Raw genomic sequence first — 14,364 nt, forward strand, 5'->3', positions numbered from 1 at the left:
GGCATAGTGCTTAAGAGCTATGGCTGCTAACCAAAAGTTAGGCAGTTTGAATCCACCAGGCACTCCTTGGAAACCCTGTGGGGCATTTCTACTCTGTCCTGTAGGGTCACTATGAGTCGGAATCAACTCAACGGCAGTGGGTTTGGTAAGGCACCAGACGTGTCCTGCTTCCTGGAAATTATTTTGCTTCAAGAGTATGTGAAAAAGCAACACGATAGCCAAAACAAAAATTTACTCAAAATATGACACGGTGTGCTAACACCTCCAACGGTGGCTTTGCACCATGTGGTACACCCATCACCTCCAGTCACACTGTCCCTGCCATCTTGGCTGCATTCTTACTTGCATTTCAGTCACCCGGACACATGGCCTGCTGTCATTACGGGAACACACCAGACACACAGCAGACTCCCAGCTCCCTGATATTTCTAGTGCTCAAACACCTGGTTTTTCTGGTTTTATTCAAGGAAGCTGAGTTCCCAGTCACCGAATCCATAAAAAAAAAAAAAAAAAAAAAGCAGGGGAGAAAACCCATCAGTCATCCCAACTCTGGTTTCACGGTGAGAAAAAATAGGGTAATCTGTGGGGTCACTTCTCTGATAATTCCTTACAGGTTTACATGCAGCATGGCACCTACACAAGACAGGCTCAGTAGATGCTTTTTGGAATCGAACAATCTGTTTGGACTGGTAGGTATACTGGGATCTAATGTAAGACTATGTATTCACATTTTATGTAAATTAACATCATCACCACCAAAAGTTACCATCAACTCAATTAGACTCATGGCAACCCCATGTGTATCAGAGTAGAACCATGGAAGTAGATCATGAGGGCTTTATTCTGAGGTGTTTCTGAGGCGGACTCAAGCCTCCAACCTTTCAGTTAGCAGCCGCATGTGTTAACCATTTACACCACCCAGGAACTATCATCATATTCACTGTCTTTCTAGAATATCATTTCCAACAGTGGATCCAAAGAAAGAGTAAATGGAATTAAATGAATTATGGTCTGTGGTCGAGTGGGAAACTCATGGTTAACAAAATCAAACATGCTTCCATACTGCGACGATTACTTGGGGAAGGCATACAGCGTAGAGGTGAAAACTCAGGCACTTATTCACACAGAGCCAGGTTCAAGTCATAGCATTACTGGACAACTTTAGACAAGTTACTTAAACTCTGTAGGCCTCAGCCTCCTCACCCAGAAATGAGGATATAATTCCATTTATTTCTTTGGACTAGAAAGAGATAATGAATGTAAAGCAATTAGCACAGTGCCTGGTACTTAGTAAGGATATAACAAATTATAGGGGGAAAAGCATATGGTGGTCTTAAAATATATCCTCAAATTCTTTGACACTCCTTTTAAAAGTAGAGCTTAATTCACCTCCCAGCATAAACATGGGCCAAATTTAGTGACTCATAGCTAATAAAAAGAATGTGGTAGTGGTTGTAATGATGTATGATCTCTAAGGTTAGGTCATAAAAGGCATTGCCAATTCCACCTTGTTCTCTCTTGGATTGCTTGCGCTAGAGGAAGCCAGCCACCATGTAGTGAGGATACTCAAGAGCAGTGGAAGGGCCCAAGTTGGGAAGAAACGAAGCCTCTCTCCAACAACCACAGGCAGTTTGCTAGTTGACTACATCATCGTGGAAGCAGATCCTCCAGCCTCAGTCATGCCTTCAGAAGACAGTAGCCCGAACCAACATCTGACCACAACCTCATAAGAGATCCCTGGCCAGACAACCAGCTAAGCTGGTCCAGAATTCCTGACTCACAGAAACTTTGAGATAATAAATATCTGTCATCGATTTAAGCCACTAAATGGGCTTATTTGTTACACAGCAATACATAACTCACAGCATGCTAACGTGCATGACGATTCTCCAGGAAGGACTGAGCATGCATCATTCAGCAAACTAACTTGACCATGAAACCATTTTTCACTCAGAGCGTCTGATGAGACTAGTTTGTGTTCCATGGAACATGCTTGGAGAAGTGTTGGTCTAGAACTTAACAGTTTATAGTGCTCATTCACATTTATAATCTCATTTGGTCATCTCAACAACTGTGAAGTAGATGTCACTGTTATCTTTCTTTTACGCAGGAGAAAACTAAGGCTCAGAAAGGGTCAGTGACTTGCCCGAGTTCACATAGCTAATAAAATCAGTAGAATAATAATAACTCATACTCAAGTATTGTGATTTCAAACCATGTTCTTCCTCTAGTCTTTCCCCTTGTTTGCCGAGAGCAGCCCAGGTTTTTTAAACATGGACTAAGAATACTGGGGGGCCTGGAGGGGAGTCATTGGTAGTTCAACGGTAACATTCTGGCCTTCCATGCAAGAAACCCGGATTTAATTGCTGGCCAATGCACCTCATGTACAGCCACCACCAGTCTGTCAGTGGAGGCTTGCGTGTTGCTGTGATGCTGAACAGGTTCCAGTGGAGCTTCCAGACTAAGATGGAGTAGGAAGAGAGACCTGGTGATCTACTTCTGAAAATCAGCCAATGACAACCTTATGGAACACAACGTTCTGGGCAGCATCTCAATAGGAGCTAACAACAATGAAAATACTAGGGGGGCTTAAGAGAGTCTCAGGAGGGTAGGCTCTGCTATGGGTCACTGTCCCAGATAATCTGGAGAGAGAACAGGATGCTTCCTAAAATGCTGGAGTTGGAGCCTGCCCTATTTCACAGACTAGGTGCCCTGCAACTCTGATAACCACATATTACAGGTACCATTCATGGAGCCCTTACAATGTCTTGGGAACTCTTCTTAGAGCTTTACATCATCACTTTATTTAATCTGCATAACAAACCAAGGAAATAAACCAAACCAAACCTGTTGCCACTGAGTCAATTCCGATTCACAGCGACCCTATAGGAAATATAGGCTGTAATTATCTCTATCTTATACATGAGGAGACCAAGTCACGGAGAGGTAAAGCGACTTGCCTTAGATCACCCACTAGTAAGTGATGTAGCTTGAACTGGGACTCAGGCAACCTAAGAATGCCAGGGTAGGAAGGGATCTTAGTGATCAACAGGCTTTTTCCCTCCTTTTCTATATGAAACAAATGAGGTGGTATGGCAAAGCCAGCACTAGAACTAGGTGTCTCCACTCTAAGTTTCTATGCTACACAGAGAGCGCTGTCTTGTTCAGGAGCTAGGTCCTATCTCCTATCAGGTTATTTTAAGAATGTATATGCTGAACTGTCCCTGAGTGACATCTGTGGTTTGCAATCGTCTGCTAACCGAAAGGTGGGTGGTTCAAACACACACAGCAGCTCCACAGAACAAAGTCCTGGTGATCTGTTTCCATATAGATTACAGGCAAGAAAATCCTATAAACCAGTTCTACTCAATAGCACATAGGGTCACCATGAGTCAAAATCGACTCAATGACAATGGGGATTTTTCTTTGTTATAAGCTGAACCAGGTCTACCATAACTAGTTTCCACCTGGTCTCAAATTCCACCATGAGAAATGAATGCCTTTGGCCTAAAGCAACTTCCTCAACCAGTGGAACTGAGGAGCTGACCCAGGATGGTCCACGGCTAAAATGGTCTAACAATAGACTGTTCTCAATTTGCAAAGAGAAAAAAAAACTAGTTCATGGATGGTATCTTTTTCATCTCTAAGCTTTTCCTCCCACCAATTTTTCTTAAACTTCTGGAGCCTACCTTCTTGTCTCAAAATGAGTGAAGGTTCAGTTGTCAAGGATCACACCTGACACCAAGCAACTCCATTCAGCCTGACGGGCTCATATCACATTAAATCTGGTAAATTATACTGTTTATCTTTATTCTGCTAAAATATGATGTTACAATTTACGGGACCTAAAAAAAAAAAAATTTTTTTTTTTTTTAAAGGCTTGCTTTCATATAAGAAACTCATTTCCTGGGTAGTAAAATTGTTCCTAGCCTGTATGTCAGAAGTACAAATATTGATATTTTAGGCCATTCTGCAAAGCTCCCTGTGACTTCCAGGTTCTCCACCACTTCAGCAAATCTGGATTGTCTCTTCAACTGTCTTTTTTAAAACTGCAAATGCCCCTACCTCAGGTTGTTGTTGTTAGCTGCTTTCGAACTGATCTCTGACCCATGGTGATCCCATAAACAACGGAACAAAATGCTGCCCAGACCTGCACCATCCCCAGGATTGGTTGCAGACTGGACCATTGTGATCCATGGGGTTTTCACTGGTTGATTTTCAGAAGCAGATTTTCAGTCCTTTCTTCCCCTTGTTACCCCTCCCTGCTGATGGCTCTGGCCTCATCCCACCCCCACCCTAGATGGAGGATTAGAAATTCAAGTTTTATTTTAATTCATAGTACTCAGTCCCAGACACTCAGTATGGGGGAGAGGGGTGGAGAGGGCTCAAACTGTTCACAAACCACAAATACATCTTCTAGAAAGTAAATATGAGGGTTTTGTTCTCCTATTCTGGGAACGGTAATGAGTCTCACACAGATAAATAGCAAAGTCTCCCCTGAGAGCACTGCTAGGTCCTTTGACCACCATAATTCTTACAGAGAGAAATCTGCCAATGTGGGTGTAACCAACATGGCGACTGTGTTCCTGGTACCATGTTTGGGTAGATTCTGTAACCCAGTCATGCAGAGCTGACCCCCTAATCAACTCTAACCAGGCTGGGTCATCTGGTAACTGCCCTTTATAAAAGAATCTGAGGACAATACAAGATTGCCTTTTTATTCACCTCTGTTCTACAGCCAAGAGAGCTCTCCAAACTGAAAACTCCTAATAGCCTATTGGTAAAATGGTTTCACTCTGTTTTATCATTAAACTCTGTCTAACTCTCTATGGGTCAAAAGCATATAGGAGTCCACTAGCTCCAAAACCCCTTCTTCACCAACAGCCAGCCACTAGCACTGTTCCTATATTAGACATACTTTACAAGCATTATCTCCATAGCGGTTGAAGTTGCCCAATTTGAGGCAAGATGGGGATTGTATTTTTTAAATACATCTGATTTAAGTTGATATTCCCATGGAGCCAAGGCACAAATGTTTTCGAAATGGTGTGGAATAGCAAAGTCAACTTGCTCAGTCTTAATTCCAACCAACGATCACTGGGATTGTCAAAAGGATGATGACACTCCCCTTAGACACCGCTGGAAAAGAACGCTGAACCAAATCTTGGCCCAGACAATCTTTGGAACATCTTTACTCTTTACTTTCTAGGGTAATTGTGATGATTTTGGCACATTATTAACCCTACTTAGAAGGCTGATCTCCTAGAAGTTGGATATTAAATCAAAAATAGATGTTTTCTTTCCAGAAAATTTCTAAGTTATGCAAATGTGTGTTTGGAAACACATTAATAAAGACAGCTATAAAGCGACTGTGCAAATTGAGCACACTCGAATTCACAAGAGACCAAAATGTCCTTTTAGCCATCAGAGCACATATGGGGCCCAAGGGTCTTCACTTGAACTCATGGGAAAAAGGAAGTGTCAGCCTGTACAAGCACGATCTGCTTGAACACAGCTGTTGTCTGAGGACTCACTGATCAGGGAAGACTTTCCTCAAAATCTCTCAGATAAACCTTTGAATACACTTTGGGGCAAGAAGGAATGGGAGAGTATGCAATGGACAAGAATCCTGAAAGGAAGAAGAGCTTAAAGGAAATGCTTCTGGACTTGAGAATCAAAAGACATGGCCTCATAAACCCACAACCATCGAGTCGATTCCAACTCTTAGTGACTCTATAGGACAGAGTAGAACTGTCCCACAGGGTTTCCAAGGAGTGGCTGGTGGATTCAAACTGCCAACCCTTTGGTTAGCAGCTGAGCTCTTAACCACTGTGTCACCAGGGCTTATACCCAAGAGACTTTGAAAACAGCAATATAAACAGACACATGTACACCAGTGTTCACTGCAGCACTATTCACAACAGCCAAAAAGTGAAGACAATCTAAAAGTCCATCAATAAATGAATGGATCAATACAATGCAGCACATATATATAATGGAATATTACTCAGTTGTAAAGAGAATAGAAGTCCTGATACATGCTACGACATGGATGAACCTTGAAAACATTATGTTGAGTGAGGTAAGTCAGTCCCAAAAGTTCAAATATTGTATGATCTCACTTGTACGAAGTGTAAGTATATAAAACCTGTTACCATCAAGTCAATTTATGACAGAGTAGAACTACCCTATAGAGTTTCCGAGGAGTAGCTGGTGGATTTGAACTACTGACCCTTTGGTTTAGCAGCCAAGTTCTTAACCACTGTGCCACCAGGGCCCCATAAGTAGAGATCAAAATTTATTAATGGTTACCACGGGCAGATCGTTGTCGTTGTTGTCGTTGTTAAGTGCCATCAGGTCAGTTCTGACTCATAGGGACCCAATATACAACAGAATGAAACATTGCCTGGGTCCTACACCATCCTCACAACGATTGTTATGCTTAAGCCCATTGTTGTAGCAACTGTGTCAATCTATCTCACTGAGGTCTTCCTCTCTTTCGCTAACCCTCTACTTTACCAGGCATAATGTCCTTCTCCAGGGACTGGTCCCTCCTGATAACACGTCCAACTCGCCATCCTTGCTTATAAGGAGCATTCTGGCTGTACTTTTTCAAAACAGATTTGTTCGTTCTTCTGGCAGTTCATGGTATATTCAATATTCTTTGCCAACACCAAATTCAAAGGTGTCAGTTCTTCGGGCTTCCTAATTTATTGTCCAGCTTTCACATGCACACGAGGTGATTGAAAATACTATGACTTGTCTCCTGGGGTCTTAAAAGCTTAAGAGTGACCATCTAAGATACTCCAGTGGTCTCACCCTATCATTCCGGAGCAAGGGAGAATGAAGAAAACTAAAGACACAAGGGAAAGATTAGTCCAAAGGACTAATGGACCACAACTACCACAGCCTCCACCAGACTGAGTGTAGCACAACCAGACAGAGCCTGGCTACCACCACTGACTGCTCTGACAGGCATCACAATAGAGGATCCTGGACAGAGCTGAAGAAAAATGTAGAACAAAATCCTAACTCACAAAAAAAGACCACTCTTACTGGCCTGACAGAAACTGGAGAAACCCTGAGGGTATGGCCCCCAGGCACCTTTTTAGCTCAGTAATGAAGTCACTCCTGAGGTTCACCCTTTAGCCAAAGATTAAAAAACCATTGCCATTGAGTTGACATTGACTCAGAGTGACCCTGTAGGACAGAGTAGAACTGCCCCACAGGGTTTCCAAGGAGCAGCTGGTAGATTCCAACTGATGACCTTTTGGTTAGCAGCCATAGCTCTTAACCACTACGCCACCAGGGTTTCCAAAGATCAGGCAGGCCCATAAAACAAAACAAGGCTAAAGGGGCACATCAGCCTAGCGGCAAGGCCTAGAAGGCAGGAGCGCACAGGAAAGCTGGTAACAGGGAACCCAAGGTCGAAAAGGGAGAGTATTGACATGTCATGGGGTTGTTAACCAATGTTATAAAACAGTATGTGTACTAATTGTTTAATGAGAAGCTAGTTTGTTCTGTAAACCTTCATCTAAAGTACAATTTTAAAAAAAAAGAAGTCTGATACGAAATTTATAACACTGATTGACATTAAAAGAAACATAAATAAAAGTTTTTAGAGCTCCCCACTGTCTAAAAAAAAAAAACGAAAAATACTACGGCCTGGGTCAGGCACACCTCAGTTCTCAAATGACATCTTTGCTTTTCAACATTTTAAATAGGTCTTTTGCAGCAGATTTGCCCACAGCAATATGGTGTTTGACCAGCGCAGGAGGAAGGGAGAAAGGGGAAGTCACGCTTAGGAAGCATTGAGTATCTGTTCACAGTGATGAAAAATTTGGCAGCAGACACTAGTGATGGCTGCACGGCATGATTAATGTAATTGGCGTCGCTGAATTGTACGTGTAAAAATTCTCAACTGGCAAATGTTTTACGTATGTATTTTTACAACGATTAAAAAAAATCAAAAGACCTGGGTTGGGCCCAGCTCTGCTTGTTTACCACTTCAGGCCCCCAGATAAGTCATCTACTCTTGCTACGTCTTAGTTTACCCATTTTACACAAATCTAAGACTCTAATGACAGAACTAGGGGTTGTTTCAAGAGCAAATGAGATAATTTGTAAAAAGTGTTCTGTAAACTGAAAGGTGCTACATACTCATGGTGGAGGCCTCTCCAGAATTTTGCATAAAAGTATGCACTAGAAATACAGCTTTTTAAAAAAATCTAGCTACTGCTCTGTGGCTTTGCTTCTGTCTTAACTGAATTAAAATACCTAAAAAACTCTCCAGGGGTGACTATGAACCAATTACTCATTGGACACTGACCATATCTTTATCAGACTAGATCAACCCAGCTCCCATCAGACTTTTCGCTCCAGTGGAAGGAGAGAAAAGAAGGGAACCATCCTCTGGAGGCTTTGAAGAGCTGGAAGAGTTCAAGGAGGTGGGAATATTGGTGTCCTTTCCAATATGCCAGGTCCCTGGGCAATGCAAGACAGTTTGCACTTGACTACTAACCAAGAGGTTGGCAGTTCAAACATACCCAGTAGCACCGAGGAAGAAAGACCTCAATCTGCTTCCATGAAGATCACAGCCAAGAAAACCCTATGGAGCACTGCTATACTCTGTAAGGCATGGGGTCGCCATGAGTCAAAATCAACTTGATGGCAACAGGTTTGATATCTTCCCAATATCCCATTATTTAGGGATATTCTTTCTTTTTCCTTACTTGTACTTCACCATTATTAGCTTAGAGGAGTCCTGGAATTTCTGTGATGCATGAAGCCTGAGGGATACTCTCCAATCCATCCCACCACCCGTCCATTCACTCAACAATGACTATATGTGGTTATCGAGTGTCACTTAGAGGACTAAGGTGCACCTGATCTTCAATTGCCTCATACCCATGCAAAAGCTAGACAATGAATAAGGAAGACTGAAGAAGAATTGATGCTTTTGAATTATGATGTTGGCAAAGAATATTGAATATACCATGGACTGCCAGAAGAACGAACGAATCTGTTTGGATGAAGTGCAGCCAAAATGCTCCTTAGACGCAAGGATGGTGAGACTTTGTCTCATGTACTTTGGGCATGTTATCAGGAGGGACCAGTCCCTGGAGAAGGACATCATGCTTGGTAAAGTGAAGGGTCAGGGAAAAAGAGGAAGACATTCGAAGAAATGGATTGACACAGTGGCTACAACAATGGGATCAAGCATAACATCGATGGTGAGGGTGGCGCAGGACCAGGCAGTGTTTTGTTCTGTTGTACATAGGGTCGCTGTTGGAACCGACTCAACGGCACCTAACAACACCACTATGGGCCAGGCACTTTCCGACCCTGCGGATATGGCAGTGGTCAAGGCAGAGATGGTCCCGTTCATGGCGCTCACATGCCAGTGAGGGAGGAGGCAACAAACGAGACACATGAGGAAGTAAGATGGTTTCAGGTCATGACAGAAGTCATGAAAACAACTGAGCAGATGACATAATAGGTAGTGATAAGACTGAAGAACAGGAGGAGAGGTCTTCAGATAGAACAGGAAAGCTCTCACTAATGAGGTGACATGTGAGATGAGATTCAAATGATGGAAAGGTGCCAGCCATGTGAATGTGTAAGGAAGAGCATTATAAGCAGTGGGAACTGCAAATGCAAAGGCCCTGAGACAGGAGGAAGTTTGATCTATTTGAGGAACAAAAGAAAGCTAAGTGGTTCAAAGATCAGATCAAAGGAGGAAACTGAGGAAGGTCAAAGAGGTGGGCAGAGGCTATGTCAATGGCCCTTTCCACAAGGAGAGGCTAAATGAGCAGCTTAAAGTCACACAGCTAGCTAATGGTATAGCTGGGTCTCGAACCTAATTCTTTTGCCCCCATTACAGCACATTGATCTGCTTGCCTCAAGCTATGGAAACACTGTTTGCTGATTTTATTGGTTCTTAAAAGCCCTTAACATACATAGGAGTCCCTGAGTGGTACAAACGGTTAACACACTTGGCTGCTAACCCAAAGGTTAGAGGTTTAAGTCCCCCCAGAGGCATCTTGAAATAAAAGCCTGGTGATCTACTTCTGAAAAATCAGCCATTGAAAACCCTGTGGAACCCAGTCTACTCTGACATACATGGGGTTGCCATGAGTCAGAATCAACTCAACAGCTACTGGTTTGGTTTTTTACCAGTTAATATACAGAAGTAGAAAGCCAATCCCAGTTTTAAGCAGAAAATCATTAACAAGTGATCTCAGTGATTTAAAATGCACCTAAGTTGTATTCAAAACTACTTTCATGCAAGTCCTACACACTTACCCTGTTTACTGAAGGCTTATTTTTAGGAATATGGAGAAAGGCTATAGCCCACCAAAAAATAATCAAGTTACGTTTAGGTCTTATTTTTACACCTAAACCTGTTGACAGTGTTTTCCTTAATTCGCCCAAGTACAATCAAAACCAATCTGCTCTCCAACCACCTTCATTTTGTGCTATTAAATTGCCAGGTAATGGGGCTGTAAGCACAACGTCATGATTACAACTTCCTTCCACAACCCTCGAGCATCTCCACCTGAAGGTTCAAGTCTGTTAAAATCCAAATCCAAATCCTACAGTCTATTTAATGCAAACTGTCCCTCTGATTTTTCCACTGTAAGGCTAGGTTCCCTTTCATCTTTGCCCTGCTAAACACACTTTGGTCTGTGTAAACACAAACCAACCAAGAGCAAACTCAAAATCTGTTCAAGTGGCCAGTGGCCGGCCCACCACAAGTGGAAGTGGAAAAAAAAAAAAAGAAGTAGAAGTGGAGACTTTATTTGGCTAAATGGGTTAGTGGAGAAAGGAATGAGGGCGGAAATGCTGATCACTGCTCTCCCTCCCACTCCTCCTCCTCTTCACCTTCTCCTTTCCTCCTCTCCTTCCTCTTCCTCCTCCTCCTTTCCTCCTGCTCTTCCCCCTCCTCTTTTTCTCCTCCTCTTTCTCTTCCTCCTCCTGCTCTTCTCCACTTCACCTCTTCCTCCGCCTCTGCTCCCTTCCTCTCTTCTTCCCCCTCCTCTGCTCCTCCCCTCCCCTCCTCCTTCCCCCTCTTTCTCCTCCCCCTCTCCTCTTCCTTTTTCTCCTCTTCTTCCTCTCCTCCTCCTCCCCCTCTTCCTCCTCTTTCTTCTCCTCCTGCTCCTCCTCTACCCAAAAAGCTGCTCGAGTCCCTGCACTCCGGGTGCCTCACCACCCAAGAATCACAGGTTCCAATTACTTAAGACACATAGACTAGAAGAGTGTTCAAGAGCCCCGATTCTAACCCAAACTCACCACCTATTAGCTGTGTGAATTTAGGCAAGTTACTCAACCTGTCTGTTCCTTAGTTCCCTCATCTGTAAAACTAAGGTAGTACCTTCCTCCTAATTTTCTTTGTGTGTGTGAAAATTCACTAAATTAACACATGTTAAGCACTAGACCAACGCTGGTATACAGTTCTGTACGGGTGTGAGATATGCCACCCTCACCTTCCACACTCCTGCCTCTGTCCTCTGCCACCTCCACCTACAGGAACAACCACGTGTGAATCCAGAGTATCTTACTTACACCAAGTAGCTTGGTGGTGTCATGGTGGCAATTATGTGTCAAAGAGAGACAGTAACACTTATATCATCAGATAAGTATTGTGAGAGTGAAAAAAAATAGTGTGTATAAAGCACCTGGCATAAAACGATTGCTTATTAAATGTTGTGATTTTTATTGGGGTCTTTTTCCTTTCAGCACCTATTGGTTGTGACTGTAGATGCCTCTTGCATGTTCCTCCACTGTCTCAGGCTGTAAAATGTTGATGGGTGTAGCTATCGTGGCGACATTTAGATTTTGAATGATGATCATACGGAAATCAAACAAGGCAAGCTTCAAGAAATTCTTCCCGCTCCCCTCCCTCGCCACCCAAGTTCCTTGACGATCCCGACCCTTTAGACAGCTGCCCACATGACACAGCCCTTGAATGACTCACGGACATCTCCCACTCAACAAGTCCTAAACTAAACTCATGAGCTTTCCTTTTAGACTAGTCCTGCTCTGCCTCCTGTCCAGTCATTCCAATTCCTCCACCTGCCCACTTTATTCACACAAAGCCTGTTGATTTCACGTCCTCTATACCTCCCAACTCCATCCACTTCTCTGTCTCCATGGCCACCATGCCAGTCCACGCCACCATCATATCTGGTCCCCTACATCCATGGAAGCCACACATCGCTTGTTTTGAAACTTAGTTTAGATCACATCACCCCTCTCCTTGACACCCTTCATTGGCTTAAGATAAAGACTACAGTCCTTCCCCCACCCTAGAATCCCATCCCCCCCACCACCACCACCAACACAGCCCTTTGTGATCTGACCACTGTGGACCCCTCCCCTAGCCACATTTCAAAATACACATTCCCTCACTCCACTCCAACCATAGGGACCATCTTTCAGTTCATCATACACAGTGCTCCCTCCTCTTCCTCAGGGCCTTCACACTTGCTATTCCCTCTTCTGGAACACCTTCCTCTCCTCATTAGTCTGTTAAGTCCTTTGCATCCTCTAAGTCTCAGTATAAGTGTCACCTCCTCAGGGAAGCCTTCTCTAGCCACACCCATCTCCTGGTGCTTGACAATCTGTTCCATCAGACACTTTCTCCTTCAAAGAACATATATAAACTTGTAAGTATGCACTCCTCTGTGCAGTGACTTTTGTGTCCACCTCCCTCACTGTAAACTCCATGGAAGCAGACCTTCTGTCTCGTCCGTCCATTTCTGACTGTATCCCCAGGGGGCTAACATAGTGCTTGGTGTAGTATGTGGTAGGTTTTCAATACGTACGTTTTGCAGGGATTAAAACAAAAAAAAAAGACACAGCATACTTCCATATTTCCAGAGATTAGAGATAAAAAAAATTGAAGGTTTGCATTGTATATAAAGTGTAAGAGCCTCAGTGTTTAAAAAAGGCAATACCACTCACTCTTAAATAGCCAGTCAATTCATAAGACATTTAGTCAAGATAGGAGTGGGTTTCTTCTTCTCCAGTCTGGAGGAAAGAAGAAATGCACCATAAAGAACATTACACATGCCAAACAAACAAATTTCAACCCAGTGCACACTGAGGCATTGCCTAGCCAAGCTCAGCCCAGCTAAGACCAACGCTAAAGAGTATTCTTATCAAAACTGGACACTGGGTTTCAACTTGTTCTGCTCCCATTCTGATACGGGGGAGGAGCCTTAACACTTGTATGCTAATTAAAGGCACGGTGGCCAATGCAGGGAACACACAAATCGGTCTTAATCGTCCCTTTTTGTGCCCACGGAACATCCCACATTGGTAAGCACTTGTAAATAACACCACTTCTCTGGCAGGCACACTGCATGCCCCCTCCCCAGCCCCTTCCAGCCCCACCCTTCTCACCAACCACTGCTCTTCCCCTTCCTAGTATGGCCTGAGCCCAACTAGCTGCCTGGTTTGGTAATAAGATTGAGCCAAGACTCGGGAGGTCCCCGTGGGCTCCATTATTCCTCACGCCCCTAGAGAAGGGCCACCCCAGAGACCGCGGCTGTGCAGATCCGCTCTCCACTTGCTGCCAGGAAACCTTTCCCACTGAGGACACCCTGGCAAGCCGCGCGGCTCCGGGGCCAGGGGGAGGCACCCCACCCATCTGCCAGAGAGACAAAGATCACCAGAAACAAAGGACACACATACACACACAATCGCACAAAGTCAAAAGCAAATACCGACACTTGATGCAATGTCAAGCCAAACAGCCGACTTGATGTATCTTTAAATAGATTTTAAAGCCATCCAGGAAGGACAATGATTATGTGATAATGACAGGCACTATCTGTGTTCGGAACCCACGCTGCCTCCGCCCTCCTCCCACCGGTGCTGCGGTTCCCAAGCGCAGATCCCAGTCGGAGGACACACGCTGCCAGGAGCCAGTCCTCTACTCATGGAGGCGCGCACATGCAGGAGACGGAGGCAGGGCGAGGGCGGCCAAAAGTCGAGGATACCCACCTTTAGGATCCCAGTTCACCTGTTTCCTTGGAGTCTCGATTGGAAATTTCATTGCTCCGTTACCCGGAAGGGGAGGAATTGAAAAGAATCAAAATAATGATAAAGTCCTCGAGCTTTGCACGCCTCGGTACAGCAGTCTAACAATTTCCAAGGATGGGGGAGCCTGACCTGGCTCAAAGAGGAACCCCAGAGAAAGACAAGTGGAAAAATATTGGCCTAGGGTAGAACTTGAGAAGGCGTGGGTGTTTGTACCGATTGGGGGGGTGGTCGGCCACGGCACCCTGGGTCAAAGGAAAAGTAAGCTCAGCGAGGTGTGGATGCAGGGGAAGGCTTGGAAAGATGACAGAGCCAAGC

General features: G+C 44.2%; 1 protein-coding gene across 1 annotated transcript in view; it reads right to left on the reverse strand.

The window, feature by feature from the left end:
• KCNK10 (potassium two pore domain channel subfamily K member 10) overlaps positions 1-14,062 on the reverse strand; it is a 160,433-nt gene extending 146,371 nt beyond the window's left edge. The window contains exon 1 of the mRNA XM_049898380.1: positions 14,011-14,062. Within this exon, the coding sequence (XP_049754337.1) occupies positions 14,011-14,062 (52 nt within the window). The remainder of the gene's footprint in view (positions 1-14,010) is intronic.
• Positions 14,063-14,364: the final 302 nt, after the last annotated feature.

The sequence above is a fragment of the Elephas maximus genome, chromosome 10 (genome assembly GCF_024166365.1).
Source record: "Elephas maximus indicus isolate mEleMax1 chromosome 10, mEleMax1 primary haplotype, whole genome shotgun sequence".
Lineage (NCBI taxonomy): Eukaryota > Metazoa > Chordata > Mammalia > Proboscidea > Elephantidae > Elephas > Elephas maximus.